At 44.2% G+C, this 13,876-nt stretch overlaps 1 protein-coding gene across 5 annotated transcripts in view; it reads left to right on the forward strand.

The window, feature by feature from the left end:
- LOC126210335 (uncharacterized) overlaps nt 1–13,876 on the forward strand; it is a 180,473-nt gene that overhangs the window by 139,132 nt on the left and 27,465 nt on the right. For all 5 annotated transcript variants that reach the window (XR_007540650.1, XM_049939543.1, XM_049939542.1 and 2 more), the window contains one exon: nt 7,879–8,083. Coding sequence is in view for 4 of the 5 variants with exons in the window: in XM_049939543.1 (XP_049795500.1) it covers nt 7,879–8,083 (205 nt within the window). In the remaining variant the exon portion in view is untranslated. The remainder of the gene's footprint in view (nt 1–7,878; nt 8,084–13,876) is intronic.

A 13,876-nucleotide genomic window follows, 5' to 3' on the forward strand; every position in this document is an offset into this window, starting at 1 on the left:
GAATACACTAAGCAGATTCAGAAGGATGTAGGTTGCAGTAGGTACTGGGAGATGAAGAAGCTTGCACAGGATAGAGTAGCATGGAGAGCTGCATCAAACCAGTCTCAGGACTGAAGACCACAATAACAACAACAACATATAGCTGCTGCATACCAGGTGGAATAATGTTGCCATGATTGGCTCTCCCATGGATCTGAATGATTGTGAGGGAATAGCATCTACTTCAGGGGCCTTGTTTCAACTTAACATCTTTAGTACTCACTCAAATTCTTCTCACAATATTACACATCCCATCTCAGCTTCATGTACTTCATCTTCCCTGTCCCTAATATTGTCATTAGCTTTGTTTAATTGTGTCACCTACTATACATTCCTTCCAGCTTTCAGGCTTCCTTGTATGCATATATTGTCATACCATCAGAGCTCTTGCTATTCAGTCACCTGCTTCTCTTTCCTCAATGGCTTCTTTAATTTTCCTGTAGGTTGCATCTGCCTTCCTGATGTTAATGCAGTCTCCTACAGCTTTGCATTTCTCCTCTAACCATTCTTGTTTTGTCCTTTTGCAATTTGTCTTCTACATTTTTATATGTATGTATAAACCTTCTTGCCTGCTTCATTTTCTGCAGTTCTATATTTTCTCCTTTCATCAGCTAAATTCAGTATTTTGTTTGTTATTTAATGATTTTCATTTATTTATTCTCTCCTGCATTGAAGCTTATCGTGTGTCATATCTGTGCAGAATCTTCTATTGTTATTGTGTCCTGTGTTGCAACCAGTAGTTCGGTTGAGCTCCATAAACCTTTCCAAAACCGCAAGTGCTTTAAAATTTATGGAAGTTTCACTTCTTTAATTTCGTTTCAAGTTCTTTCAGTTTATGCAAGCCCCACTTCCTTGATTTCATGCCTTTCTGTAATTTGTTAATTTTTAATATGCAGTTCATAAGCAATAAATTTTGGATTGCACATACACTCCTGGAAATATTTTCCTGTAGAAAATCTGGTTCCAAGACTCTGTCATGTAATTATATAATATGTTTGAAACTGTCTAGTGTCTCTATGTATCTCCCATGTATAAAACCTACTTCCATCATTATTAAAGAAAACGTCATTAATTATTAAATTCTGCTCTATGCAAAACTCTCCAGTCATTCTGTTCCCTCAGCCAATGTCCTCCTTGTAGTGTCGGCAGACTTGCCAACACTACGCACACTAATTGAAAGAGGCGGCCAAGATGCACGCGCTAACTCACGAAGGATGGCATGAGGTCTGAAACAAGATACGTAATGAATGCTATAAAGAAAAGTACGTAGCTTCTTGAATACTTAACTTTTAATCCATCATAGTTGTACATCGCTCTTGACGATACAAGTGAGACTCTTTAGATACATGCAGTGTTACTAATGGCGCCTTGCTAGGTCGTAGACATGGACTTAGCTGAAGGCTATTCTAACTGTCTATCGGCAAATGAGAGAAAGGCTTCGTCAGTGTAGTCGCTAGCAAAGTCGTCGTACAGCTGGGGCGAGTGCTAGTAAGTCTCTCGAGACCTGCCGTGTGGTGGCGCTCGGTCTGCGATCCTGACAGTGGCGACACGCGGGTCCGACATGTACTAATGGACCGCGGCCAATTTAAAGCTACCACCTAGCAAGTGTGGTGTCTGGCGGTGACACCATATTCCTCCCCCGCAAATCGGCGGACGGTCGTGTGATAAGGCTTCCGCCCACCGTGGGGAGGACCCCATGTTGATGTATGCGACGAGGTGGGGAGCATAACAACAGGCGAGGCTGTGCCACCCGCACCCTGCCATTCGGTCTGAGGGGAGCTAGGAAACGCCTGAAAACCTAGTCCAGGGTGCACGTCAACATGCGGTGTATGCGCCCGTAATGAGACAGGAGGGGCCGAAGGGTCGACCTCCATTGCGTCGGGGAATCCGATGCGCGATGACGTCTGGTCCGGAGCGGGCAAGAGTTCCATGGCGGAGGACAGCTGGTCACTGGAAGCGATCGGCGGCGCATGACCCAGGGAGGCGCTGGGCGGCTGCAGCGAAGCGTCCACTGCGGGCGGCGCCGGCGGGAGAACAGGCGGCGGCGGCGGCGGCGGCAGCACCTGGGGATGAGGCGAGCCAGTAGATGGGTCCCCAGGGCGCTGACCAGACGGCACCATCGCTGAAAGCAGACGGGGAGCGGCAGAACCTGGGCGACGACAGAGGCGCAGCTGATTGAGATGCCGACGCACCTCACCAGAGGCCCCCAAAACCAAATACATCGCGCGGCCGAGGCAGCGAAGAATGCGCCCTGCGAGCCAATGCCGTGAACCTTGATAGTTGCGATAGAAAACAACGTCGACTGGAGCAAAAGCAGGAGTCGGCCGCTGCACAGGAACCTGATGCGGCGGATGCAGCAAAGACATCAAGGTTCGATGAGGACGACCGTGGAGCAACTCAGCCGGCGAGCGACCATCTCGGGGCTGAGAGCGATACGAAGACAAAAAGAGCAACAATGCGTCCTCCCGAGAATGCGACTCTTTCAACTTCAACATCTGTGACTTTAAAGTCCGGACCAATCGTTCAGCGGCACCGTTTGACTGAGGCGAAAACGGCGCGGATGTCAGATGTTGAATACCATTGGCCTTGCAGAAAGACTGAAATGCTGCAGACATGAATTGTGGGCCATTGTCGGAAACAATAGTCTGTGGAAGGCCTTCAATGCAAAAGATAGCAGATAACGCTTGGATGGTGGCAGAAGACGTCGTGGAAGACATCCGGACAACAAAAGGAAAATTACTGAAAGCATCGACCACAACCAACCATCGAGCATTCCAGAATGGGCCAGCAAAATCGATGTGCAAGAGTTGCCAAGGGGAAGTGGCTTTCGGCCATGCAAAGAATGTCTGCGGCGGTGCGGATTGTTGTTCGGCACACGCCATGCAAGAAGAGCACATATTCGTAATCGCAGCATCGATTCCGAACCAAGTACAGTCCTGACGAGCAAGTTGTTTCGTTCGCACTATACCCCAATATCCTTGGTGAAGAAGCCGTAAGACAGAGGACTGTAACGAACGTGGGACCACGACTCTGGACTGATCATTATCAGAACGCAACAACAAAACACCACGTCGTACAAAAAGTCTCTCCTTGTGAGCAAAAAATCGGCGAATCAACGGATCCTCAATCCGTTACTTGGACAAGGGTCATTGCGTAGCAACAAAACGCAAAACAGTAGCAAGGACAGGGTCAGCAGCTGTGGCTGTAGCTACATGACGTAAATCAATCGGAAACGAGTCGACCACGTTATCGGTTTCCGCATCAATGAACATGCAAGCAAGGTCGGAAGAATCGAATGCTTTATCCTCAGCAACAGGCAAACAGGACAACGCATCAGCGTTTCCGTGCTGAGCAGTGGACCGATACAAGATATCGTAGCGGTACTGCGAGAGGAAAATAGACCAGCGAATGAATTTCTGTGCTGTACGTGGAGGTACAGGCTTGTTCGGATGAAAAAGCGATGTCAAAGGTTTGTGGTCTGTGATGATGGTAAAGTGACGACCATACAAGAAATCATGGAACTCAGTAACACCAAATACGAGAGCGAAAGCTTCTTTCTCCATCTGTGAATAATTTCTTTGCGCAGACGAGCGCAATTTGGTCGCAAAGGCAATAGGGCGATCATGCGAGCCATCTTTGTGCGCAAGCACAGCACCGATCCCGAAATCCGATGCATCTACCATCAACAAAAGGGGTTTCTGGGGATCGAATGGCGTAAGGCAAGTATTTGAAAGCAACGCTGATGTCAACTGGCGAAAAGCGCGTTCGCATTCCGTCGACCAGACGAACGGAACACCTTTACGGCGTAAGCGATGAAGCGGAGCTGAAATGGAAGAGGCATTGCGCAGAAAGCGATGATAATAGTTGATTTTTCCCAGCACACTCTGTAGCTGCTTCAAAGTCTGCGGCGAAGGTAAGTCCTGTATGGCACGGAGGTGCTCTGGACTGGGGTGTATGCCTTGGGCATTGATGACATGTCCCAGATACGGTAAGTCACGAGCAAAAAACACACATTTGTCCTTCTGCAAGCGAAGACCATTTTGTCACAATACTTGAAATAATGTTCGTAGATTTTCTAAATGTTCGGCTGCTGTCCTTCCGGAGATCACAATATCGTCCAGATAGTTCGCAGCAGTAGGGACCGACGCACAGTTTGTAAATATTGCTGAAACAATGCAGGGGCGGAGGCACACCCGAATGGCAGTCTTTTGAATCGGTACAAACCAAGATGCGTGTTAACCACCAAGACGCGTTGGGATTCTTCGTCCACAGGTATTTGCAAGTATGCATCTGCTAGGTCCAACTTCGAAAAGTATTTACCCGGGCACAGTTTGTCAAAAAGATCTTCCGGGCGGGGCAAAGGAAAAGTTGCAGTCACAAGTTGTTGATTCACCGTAGCTTTGAAGTCCACACAAAGTCTCAGTTTTCCGGAAGGTTTTGGCAAAATGACTAAGGGTGAGGCCCAGAGAGAAGCCTGCACACGTTCAATTACACCTTGTGATTCTAAATCGTGTAAAGTTCTTGCGACCTCATCACGCAAGGCGTGGGGAACATTGCGCGCTCTGAAAAATTTCAGTTGCGCGTTGACTTTCAGTTCCAAATGTGCTTCATAGTGCGTAGCGCAACCAAGGCCCGGAGCAAAAATGTCTGCAAATTCCTCACATAGACGAGAAACACTGGCGGAAGGCACAGTCTCATTCACTGATAGGACCTGATTTACGATTGACAAGTTAAGCAACTGAAATAAATCTAAACCAAACAAGTTCACTGCAGAAGAAGAACGAAGGACGTAAAATGACACAAGTTTTGTTTGTCCCTTGTATGTTGCAAGAAGAGTGCACTGTCCTAACACAGGGATCTGCTGTCCTGAATAACTAGTGAGCTGAACATTTGCGGCACGCAACGGAGGTTTGCCCAGTTGTTTGTACGTGTCGTGATTGATCAATGAAACAGCAGCTCCGGTATCGAGCTGGAATGGTATCACTTTGCCTTCAAAGTCCAAGTCGACAAAAAGGTTATTGTCCTGCTGATGACAAGAGCGACTTTCACGTGCAATTTGAAGTGATACAGGTACAGAAGCACTTGCGACTTTACGGGATTTCCGGCGACGTCGACGCACACTTTTTGTGGGATGAACACAGTCACTGTTTGAGATAGTGGCACTGGACGGGGTGGAATTAACTACATGAATGTCCATGGGCGAAGGTTCACGAGCCCGAGTAGTCTTGGTTCGATTCCGGCGCGAAGCAAAGGGCCTGGAATGGTTGTGATTGTCTGATCTGAGCTTTTTCTGGCAAACACTTTGAACATGTCCTTTCTTATTACAGTAAAAGCAAATAGCTTGGCGTGACAGGCAATTGTCACGCGAATGTCTAGTTGCACACCGCGGGCATGATTTTAGAACTGCATTGGCATGCTTACGCGGCACACGTGTTTGAGAGCTAGGCTGCAGCTGCGCGGACGTGCGCGAGGGCTGTTGATCGTTCCGTGCAGCGCGCCCGGCGGGCCGGTTAATGTGACACACGGCTGGCGAAGTTTCAAATGATTCCTGTGCAAAGTCAAGTGTGTCTTGACTATCCAATATGTCTATCACTTGTTGAAGGGAGGGATTGACTAGTTTCAAAATCTGTTCCCGTATGCGAACATCAGAAACGTTCTGTGCTATGGCATCACGTACCATTGTATCTGAATAAGGAAGTCCACATTCACACCCAAAAGCACAATCCCTAGTAAGTCCTTGCAATGTTGCAACCCACTCCCTATTAGTCTGACCGGCCGTACGTTTTGTACGAAAGAACTATACCGTTTTGCAACGACATTGACTGTTTCTTTGAAATAGGCATCTAAAGCGGACAAAATTTCGTCGTAGGACAGAGTTGCTACGTCGCGTCGGGGAAACAATTTCACTATCACACGGTACGTTTGCACCCCTACACATGATAATAAGTGAGGCTGCCGCTCGTTACCTTGAATTCTGTAGGCGGCGAGATGAAATCCAAATTTTTGTGACCATTCCGTCCATGTTTCCTCGTCCGCTTGAAACGGACGAAACTGGGGTGCAACAGCATGTTGTGGCTGCGGTAGCGATGAAGCGGCGGCTGCCAGATCGGTTTGCAGTGCACGCTGACCCTGGACGAGCTGTCCAAGGGCATCCAATAACGCCTGCGTCTGCTGATTCTGCAAGCGATAAAATTCGGACAGTACATCTGGAGATTGTGGCGAAGCCATGACACAACCAAATTAATACAAACACGAAATCCTCTTTTAAGCCTCGTCGCCAAAAATGTAGTGTCGGCAGACTTGCCAACACTACGCACACTAATTGAAAGAGGTGGCCAAGATGCACGCGCTAACTCACGAAGGATGGCGTGAGGTCTGAAACAAGATACGTAATGAATGCTATAAAGAAAAGTACGTAGCTTCTTGAATACTTAACTTTTAATCCATCATAGTTGTACATCGCTCTTGACGATACAAGTGAGACTCTTTAGATACATGCAATGTTACTAATGGCGCCTTGCTAGGTCGTAGACATGGACTTAGCTGAAGGCTATTCTAACTGTCTCTCGGCAAATGAGAGAAAGGCTTCGTCAGTGTAGTCGCTAGCAAAGTCGTCGTACAACTGGGGCGAGTGCTAGTAAGTCTCTCGAGACCTGCCGTGTGGTGGCGCTCGGTCTGCGATCCTGACAGTGGCGACACGCGGGTCCGACTTGTACTAATGGACCGCGGCCGATTTAAAGCTACCACCTAGCAAGTGTGGTGTCTGACGGTGACACCACACTCCTAATGTTTTTCTGTCTCTTCCTTTCCCTGTAATCCATTTCTGCATCCTGTTACTCCAGTCACCAGTACAATTACATTTCGTGAAGAGCTGAATAATTTGCTTTGTATCATTATATTTTTATCAATCTTATCGTCCGTGTAGATAGTAGCCTTATGCAGTGGCAGTACTGTTGTGGTTGTTAGCTAAGATAAGGCTGTCACTAAGCTATTCATAACTGCTCACCTACATTTCTATTTTCTTGTTCATTATTAATCCTCCTCATGCATTACTTATATTAAAATATGTGTTGATTCCTCATTGTTTAACCCCCTATTTTACTTCTGAAATATTTATCCAAGACGATGCCATACCCATTAATCCTTACACTGAAGCTTCTTGTCCTGGGTATGTATAAACAGCTTTAATTTCTATTTCATTACAACTGCTTACAGTACTAATATAGCATGACCACACTGACTAACATTGGAAGGTCCAACAGTCAGTCATCCAGACTGATCCCACAGCAACCACTGAAAAGGCTGGTGTCCCTCTTCAACACTGTATATTAATCTAATCTAACCACACATACCCCTCTGATGAGTCTTCACCTGTGATACAGCTGTCTGTATCATTGACACACAGAAACAACCCCACTGTGGCAAGATTCATAGTTGGGAAAGGGGGAGGGTAAATTTCTAAATACATCTTCATGTGGTATGCATTAGATTTCCATAGGACCTATCAGCTAATTTCTCACACCTGCTGTTTCACTTTGCAGTGACATGCTATCAGTGAATCTGGTTGCATTTCTCTCTTCTCAATGCTCTCTGACAAATTTGGAAACTTCTATGATCTGAAGCCATACAGCATATGAACTAAAAAGTATGTATTGGTTCAACCAAGCTTAAATATTGCATGAAGTTAAGACAGCATGATTGTCATTTATAACTTAGTGTGCCAAATTTCTTGTACAGTGCATTCACAGGAATCTCATGAGAAATTTTACACTCCATTAGTAAATGTAACTGTAATATTATGAAAAATCTTTCTGAAATTGTTTTTTCACTTTTCTGCAGCACTGTCACTGTTGGCGTGGAGGACAACAGTGGTACTGATGGCAGCAGTGGTCTGATTACTAAACACAGATCTGCCTTTGGGAACAACAATGGTACCAAACATCTGGTGCACAGGTGCACCATCTGTAAAAAGGCATTTGGAAAGTTGGAGGACCTGAAGGAGCACACACATGAGAAGAGTCGTGAATCTCTGCATTCCTGCAGCGTATGTGACAGAATATTCAGAAGGTCTGACCATTTTAAGAAACAATTAGATTAGCACACTGGTAAATGCCCCATTTGCTGTGACATTTGCAACAAGACATTTACAAAGGTTAGCAACCTAAACAGGCATTTGAAGGTCCCCACCGATGAACGCCCTTACAGATGTGAAGTTTGCAAAAAGACATTGAAGCAAAAATTCCACCTGGTTTCACATTTGATGATGCACTCTGGCAACTGCCCCTACAGCTGTGGCGTTTGCAACAAGACATTCATGTTTAGGAGCTATGTGAAGATACTTTCATACCTCTACAGTGGTGAAAGGCCATAAGCTGCAATATTTGCAACAATACATACATAACAAGTAGCTGTCTGAAAAAGCATTCACAGCTGCACACTGGTGACCACACATACAGCTGTGGTGTTTGCAACAAGACAGTCACAACAAATAGCTCTCTGAAGATACATTCACTTCTCCAAACTGGTAAAAATGCATACAGATGTATCATATGTAACAAGACATTCACAAAAAGTTCTTACTTGAAGCAGCATTCACAGCAACACAGCACTGTTTGCAGCTGCACACTAGTGAACGCCCAGACAACTGTGGGGTTTGCAATCAGACATTTGCACAAAGTACTATACTGAAATCACATTTGTGTGTGCATAATGGTGAATGCCAGTAAAGCTGTGATGTGTGTCTAAAGGCATTAATGGAAAGCAGTGGCCTCAAGACAGAATGTCTACTTCACTTGGGAAACACCATACAGTTGTAAATTTTGTCAACATTAATAAGAGTAGTGTGAAGAAGCACTTTCTTGAACACATATGTGAACAATTACATGGCTGTGGATTGGGTCATAAAAGATCCAATAGCAACAGCAAGCTGATGGATCACTTGTTTCCACAGATGCCACCTACCATGCACTTGTGACATACGTCACTTGTAGCATTTATGAAAATAAATTTTCCTATAATACTGGTCTGAGGAATGGAATTTATGCAGACGAATGCACCTGTTGCTGCGACATGTGCCACAAAAGGATGAACCTGTGTATCAGCCTTGAAATGGTTTCAAAACCTCTTGTTTCAGATGATTTATATGACTGTTATTGCTGTGAGACTTCAAACCTGGCCGCAAAACTGACTAAACAGATTTAGGTGTCTCACTTATGTCTGGATAATGTATTAACCACTACATCAGTGTAATCATGATTATTTTAAGACAGGGCAATTGGATGTGTCACAGGTATTCCTGAAGTGTTGAAGTAAAATGGCGGAATGATACTGAAGCCTAATATTTTCATGAAATTAAGTTGCTGTAATAAACATGCTTGTGAAACATAAATGACTACTTTTAAGTGGATTCAGTCCAGGTGACCTAACTGTTTGGAATGTCTGTGACTGTATAGGAGAGAGATTATGTTACACATATAATATGGAAGGAATACGATTATTGAGTTTCTCCCAGTGTATTTGATAATCAAAATATCCACGGGTGTACTGCCGGTCTACAGTGTCCAACGGGCACAATATTTCGGTGATCATACATGTCACCATCATCAGGTGAACTGATGGACTGAGCTCCTGTGAACGTGCTGGTACGGAGATCCGTACGATATGGCTGCTCAGGGGGAACTGGGTTGGGTCACGGCGGCAGCCGATTTAAATATGCTCCGCCCGCGGCGCACTCCCTCCGCCGTCCGCGCCCCGCACCCTGGTCGCGCGGTGGAACAGATTGCGACGGCGTCTGAGATGACGTCGGTGTGATGGCTCTGTCCGCCGTGGTTGTCACAACTATACGTTTGCTCGATTTACTGTTGATTAACCCGCACCATCTCTGACGCAGAGAGTCTACCCCAGGAATTGGAACATCTCAAAACTGTATTTTGAAAAAATGGGTACTCAGAGTGGCAGATTCAACGTGCTCTCCGCCCAACCACTACAGCACAACCTTTGTAGATGGGTGAAATCACGAGGGAGGAGGTAGGCACTGCGTTTATTCCATATACAGGTGCACTCTCAGGGAAAATCGCCCCCATTTTGAAGAAACACCTGGTCGGAACTGTGTTTTGTCCTCTGAATAAAATTCGTGCACTGGTGGGGAGCACCAAAGATGACCTCGATTTGAGGAAGGCCGGCGTGTACCAGATTCTGTGTCAATGTGGCAAGTCGTACATTGGTCAGACGATGCGTACCGTCAAGGATCAATGCCGTGAACACCAGAGGCACACTCGACTGAGGTATCCGAGCAAGTCGGCGGTTGCTGAACATTGTTTGTCGGAAAATCACGCTATGGAGTATGAACGCACGAGGATTCTGGTACAGACGTCAAGATACTGGGACAGCGCTGTTTGAGAGGGCATCGAAATTCGCACCAATGACGACCTCATAAACCGTGACTATGGCTATAATCTTAGCAAGGCTTGGGAACCAGCGACTGGGTTAATCAAGAGTAAATCGAGCAAACGTATAGTTGTGACGACCACGGCGGACAGAGCCATCACACCGACGTCATCTCAGATGCCATCGCAATCTGTTCCACCGCACGACCGTGGCGCGGGGCGCGGACAGTGGAGGGAGTGCGCCGCGGGTGGAGGGTATTTAAATCGGCCGCCACCGCGACTGAACCCAGTTCCCTCTGAGCAGCCATAGCGTACGGATCTCCGTACCCGGCACGTTCACACGAGCTCAGTCCGTCAGTTCACTTGATGATGGCGGCATGTATGATCGCCGAAATATTGTGCCCGTTGGACACTGTAGACCGGCAGTACACCCGTGGATATTTTGATTATGGAAGGAATAGTTTGTCAAAAGTAATACTTTGAAGCCTCTTCTGTATATAACTCAGTTCCTGTAGTTGCACCATCAGTGGTATAATGAGAACTTGGAGAAATTAATATTTAACTGCTACTGCATTGGTGTGTGAGGCATACATTTTGAGAGTAACTCAATCTGTGATGATGTTTTTCTGTTTTTCCCTCAGTCAGATACACCATAAACCTCTCTGGTTAGATATTTCTTGGAACACACAGATTGTCATGAGCAATAACCAATCTTTTACTGAAACAAATTCACTTACTTTCATATATTACCTTGGATTATATAACACTTGTGTTTAATGTAGCTACTAGCTTCAGCTTGTAACAATGCGACTTGACATTGAGCATGTGCATCCTGTTACTAAAGAGCCATTGTGTTAGCGGCAATATGAACTGTGGGAGAAAGTGTCCTTTCAAACAGATTTTCAGTCTCTTGCCTTAATTAAATCTGTGAAGGAATGTTCTGCTGTCACTGCCACATTAGATGTGACATTATTTTCTGTGGTTAGTTAAAGCAAATATATGTAACACAAGAATTCACTCTCCAAAAAATTGTAACATAACAAACAACAATAACAAGACAGTTTCACTACAATTAGAGTACTGAATATGAAAGAACATTACAGCAAGAGTGGTCCATAATTTTGTGACAATTTTTGACTGGTGACATCTGTCAAAGTACATGAATTATAATCTAGCTGTTACCTTGACTACTTAAGTCACTATTGTAGTGGAGGTAGCTAGCATAAGTGACAGTTTGCTTCTATAAGTCCTGAATTCATTGTCCACTAATAACAACCTTCTAACAGGCAATTCCTATTCCTTTTGAGGGAACATACTCTCTACTAACATTGCTATTGTACAGTTCTTGCCATTCACCGTGACCTTTTGACAATTCTGTGGTTTGTTATTTTCCTCAAATAAAATGGTGGATTACTGTGGCTGATAGGCAAATGCACTACTGTACAAGACAAACAAAACACTTTATAGAACACACTTTTATACTGCTTGGATTTCTGTGCTAATGACAGTTCTTTCTTCATTGTTGGTAGACAGCACGACATTTTAAAAATTTCACAAGACTCAGTATTACTTTAGCACTAAAACATTGTTCAGTGCTCTGTGCCTGACCATACACACACATGTGTACTGTACATGTGTGCAGTTGTTAAAAGTTCCTCATCTCAGTTACTATGTGTGACTGCCAGGGGCAGTTATACCAACTGAATCCCTCTGCAACTGCTTTGAATTTATATTTGTATACTTCTGTGTTAATTTGTAGGTGATCAGGCCACAATCTGACTCCAGACTGTTTATGTTACACTGTGTTTCAGGTTAATTTCATACCATTGTGACATCTTTTTATTGACATGAGATCTTTCCCAGAGTCTTTGGTGCCTTTCTTCAGTACTGCATTCAAATTATTATACTCATATAAGTTTCCATTTGGAGGCTGCAGTGACTACACCATTACTTCTGATGTGAGATTCTGCCAAAGTATTTACTAATCCTGTAGATACACCATCACAGTGCAATGCCTCTCTGCTAATTAACAATTTGCCAGTATTCACAGCTCAGCTTGTATGTGGATTTATTGACCCTGTGGCTGCTACAGACATGCTCACTGCATTCTGTGAAAAGTGCAGCTTTTTGTGGCCTTATACAGCTTCCAGCATTGGGAGACAGAGTATAGACCTGTAAACTGGTTTTGCCATATGGCCCACCTCCCCTGTACACCTCCCCAATACACAAGAAATACAGTTACTCTAACAAATTAAGTTGTTCTCTTTAACCCTCCTCTAGAAATGAATCACTGCATAGACAAACAAATGCGTTGTTATGGTTTCATGCCTAAGAATTACAACTATCCTGGAAATTTTAGTAGGGTGTTAGAAGGCCATGAGTAAATAAAAGTGTCACTTTCAATTCATCTCAGTAACTTAGTATTGTTTCATAGCTACTCTTCCATAAACCTGCTATCCAACATCTATTCATGATTGGAATAACTGGAGGAAAGGATGAATCTACAAGTGATATCACTGTAAAACATCAGCAGTCATAATACTACTGCTGAATGTTTATTGAGTCCATTCATTAACTGTCAGCAAAGTGTTTGAGAAGATGTGGGCCACTGGTGAAATAATTGTTATCCAATTTTAACTGAGCTATTTGATGAAAATTTTGATTCTTTCACATGTTACACCATGATACCTTCACTTGATAAAGAACCAAACTGCTATTGGTTATTTGTTTTTACTGTGCTGCATACAGTTCAATAAAACATTGAAGGATTTTTTTAAAGATTTTTCCAGGGGTGAAAACACATTGTGTAAGACATTTATTGCAGCATATGAAATATAGGTAACATTTCCAAACAGTACTTAGAGCTGATACCACACTGATATGTATCACTGATCTGAAGATATTGGTTGTTATACCTGAGGGGTACATGAATTGTCAATAACAGGCTTGAGTGGATATGTCGACCATTATGGAATACATTAACATCCGATTTTAAGCAAACTGTCTGGTGAAACATTTTATTCTTTCATTTCGTACAGTATGATATCTTCACGTAAGAAATAACTGATTTTCCTTTCATTATTCGTTGTAGTTACTGTGCCGCATTCAGTGGAGTGAAGCATTGTACAATATTTTAACATTTTTGCAATGGTAAAAATTCATTGTGTAGACTTTGAGTACGGTTCATTTTATGTCATTGATAGCAGCATGTGAAATGTACCTAACATCCTGAAATTGTATTTAGAGCTGAAAGCTGAGCGATATGTATGCCACCATTCTCAAGATACTGATTTTTGCATCCACAAGAGGGTTGCGAGTATTGTGTCCAGTGTTCTGGCCATGCCCGATGTGAATGATGTGGTCGTAACACACATCATATTTCATAAATAGTTCAAGACATTGAAATGCGGTTTTTTGCAAATGATAGCACACAAAGAGGCGCGTATGTTGCA

This window comes from Schistocerca nitens, chromosome 10 (assembly GCF_023898315.1).
Source record: "Schistocerca nitens isolate TAMUIC-IGC-003100 chromosome 10, iqSchNite1.1, whole genome shotgun sequence".
Taxonomy (NCBI): domain Eukaryota; kingdom Metazoa; phylum Arthropoda; class Insecta; order Orthoptera; family Acrididae; genus Schistocerca; species Schistocerca nitens.